General features: G+C 38.2%; 1 protein-coding gene across 1 annotated transcript; it reads right to left on the reverse strand.

Moving 5' to 3' along the window:
* Nucleotides 1-331: 331 nt before the first annotated feature.
* Nucleotides 332-1,162, reverse strand: LOC114716986 (uncharacterized). Its single transcript, XM_028902066.1, has one exon. The coding sequence runs from the start codon at nt 1,160-1,162 to the stop codon at nt 332-334; it is 831 nt and encodes a 276-aa protein (XP_028757899.1).
* Nucleotides 1,163-2,199: the final 1,037 nt, after the last annotated feature.

Raw genomic sequence — 2,199 nt, forward strand, 5'->3', positions numbered from 1 at the left:
TATTATTAACCAACTGACTCTTGCTTTTTTCCCTCGAAATTACATGTAATAAAGAAAATAGGTCAAATATATACTAGAGGAGCCTAGTTTTTCTGTAATTCATCGGAAAAAAATTGATCAATTTCAAAATTACTCAGCCAAGCATTTAATTGATTTTATATATTTTTAATTGCCCTACTGAATAATCCACAGGAAGCCCCACAAGTCACATGTCATACGAGCAGCATGAGCCAAAATGCTGGAAGTAGAACCTGTTTGCAGGTGAGGATTTGATCACGAAGAAGAAGAACTGGGAAAAAAGGATAGTAATGAAAAAAATGTACAAAAACTTCTACTTGTTCTTCCTTTTGATCTTCCCATTACAGAAAAGTGAACCAAATCCAAAGAAACCCACATATGCTTTGGGAATATACGCTTGCGGTAGATTCAACACAGGACTGATTCGAACCCCATTGCCAGAAGATCCACATTTCTTATTTAAAGAAGGAGGATTCCGAGACGAGCTATAGAAATAAAATGCAGATGAAGATGAAGATGACGATGATGATGGCCTTCTGCTTGAAACAGAGGACTGTTTCTGCAACCTCTGTTTCTGTGTTTCCTTCGGAATCTCAGATTGTTTTGGATTTAGGGATGAACCAGTGGATTTGCTTCGCGATAGAAACTGTAACGATCGAATCAAGCTCTTCCCGCGTGTGGCTTCACAATTCAAACTGCTGCTTCGCTTGAATTGCCAGAAAGATCTCGATGGAGGCTTTTCTTCTTCATTTAAGAACTCTACGAGTCTCTTCTTCTTCTCCGTACACCCAGTGCTGGAAGTTTCAGAACGAGGACAAACACCAGACTCTGAAAATGGATGAATCTCACTGTAACAAGAAGAAGAAGAAGCATTTGGAGATTTCGGTTTCTTAATTTCCATCGGCACGATCTTGCCATTGGAGAAAAGCTCATCGGCAGAGGACAGTTCTTGAGACAACACATGATTGGAAATGCAGAACACAAAGTCGGAGCTGGAGTCCAACAGGCACAAGTCCGATCGCCGGCGACGGTGATCTTCAAGTGGATCATCGTCATCATCCTTAGTGTTCTTCAGATCATGCGAGAAAGAGATTCGTGGGCTGATTCCCGCGCTGGAAATCTCAGAGCACAAATCTATAGCCATATTGGAACCGAAAAACCTCTGTCTGTGGGGAACAAAAACAGAAACTTGAATCGAGGGACAGCAATGACCGCGAAAAAAGTTTCAAAATTTAGGAGGTGACAATGTTGGTTGAAATAGGGACCAAAATGGGGTAGGAGTAACAGAGTCAAAGGAAGTGAAAAAGACTTGAGAGAGAGAGAGATAGAAGAATGGGGAAGAAGAAAGTCAGAAACAGCAGCTTTAGCTTTAGGTTGTGCTTTTTGTCCGAGCTAGGAGGAGCTTGGACTTGGTGGAGCATCTTCCAAAACTGAGAGGAACAATTATGGAGGAAGCAGGGTGGTGATGATGATTAGGATCTGGGGTTGGATTTTATATTCTTTACTGTGCCAAAAACAATCTTTTGTTGAGAGTAAAGCTAAAAAAGAGAAAAAAAAGCAGAGCAAAGAGAGGAATGAACACTTCAAATTATCACCGAAAGCCTACTAGAGGATCTCTCTTTTAGGGGATCCCAAAGAATTTTTACCCATATGGATTTGTCCTATGCTTGGGTGTGTGCATTTAGGCATCACCACAAGCTCTAAATAAAGTGGTTGAGATTTGGACACGTAAAGTCATCTGTCGTTTTGATTAGCTCAAGAAAATTAGGAACCATAACTTATGATTCATGAAGTAAAATATATGAGAGTGAATCAACTAACGAATTTTTTAATATAGCTTTTGAATATAACTGCCCCCAGTAATCTTCATGAAATTTTCAAGGCAACAAAATCTTGGATTTTTGATTTCCGCCTTAAACAAAGTGTTGTTATAGAGATTTTCAAAACATAATTTATATTAAGAACTTGGAAATATGGTCATGGTACTATTTACACAAACTTGAAAGTAATTGAATCAAAAGACTAGCTGAAAGTTAAGCATGAATTATAACATAGAAAGAATCATAGATATAATGTTCTATTTAAATTCACTATGGTTTCAAGTTTCCAAGGAAGTGTCTGGGGTAAAAACGAAACCATGATTTTAAAAGTAATTTTACAGTATATGAAGTAAATATGTTG

The sequence above is a fragment of the Neltuma alba genome, unplaced genomic scaffold (assembly GCF_004799145.2).
Source record: "Neltuma alba isolate B1F8T4 unplaced genomic scaffold, ASM479914v2 tig00011701_pilon, whole genome shotgun sequence".
NCBI classification, from domain to species: Eukaryota; Viridiplantae; Streptophyta; class Magnoliopsida; order Fabales; family Fabaceae; genus Neltuma; species Neltuma alba.

What these genes read in the sequence shown, in the direction of transcription:
- LOC114716986 (XM_028902066.1), bottom strand. Translation starts at nt 1,162, where the DNA reads ATGGCTATAGATTTGTGCTCTGAGATTTCCAGCGCGGGAATCAGCCCA.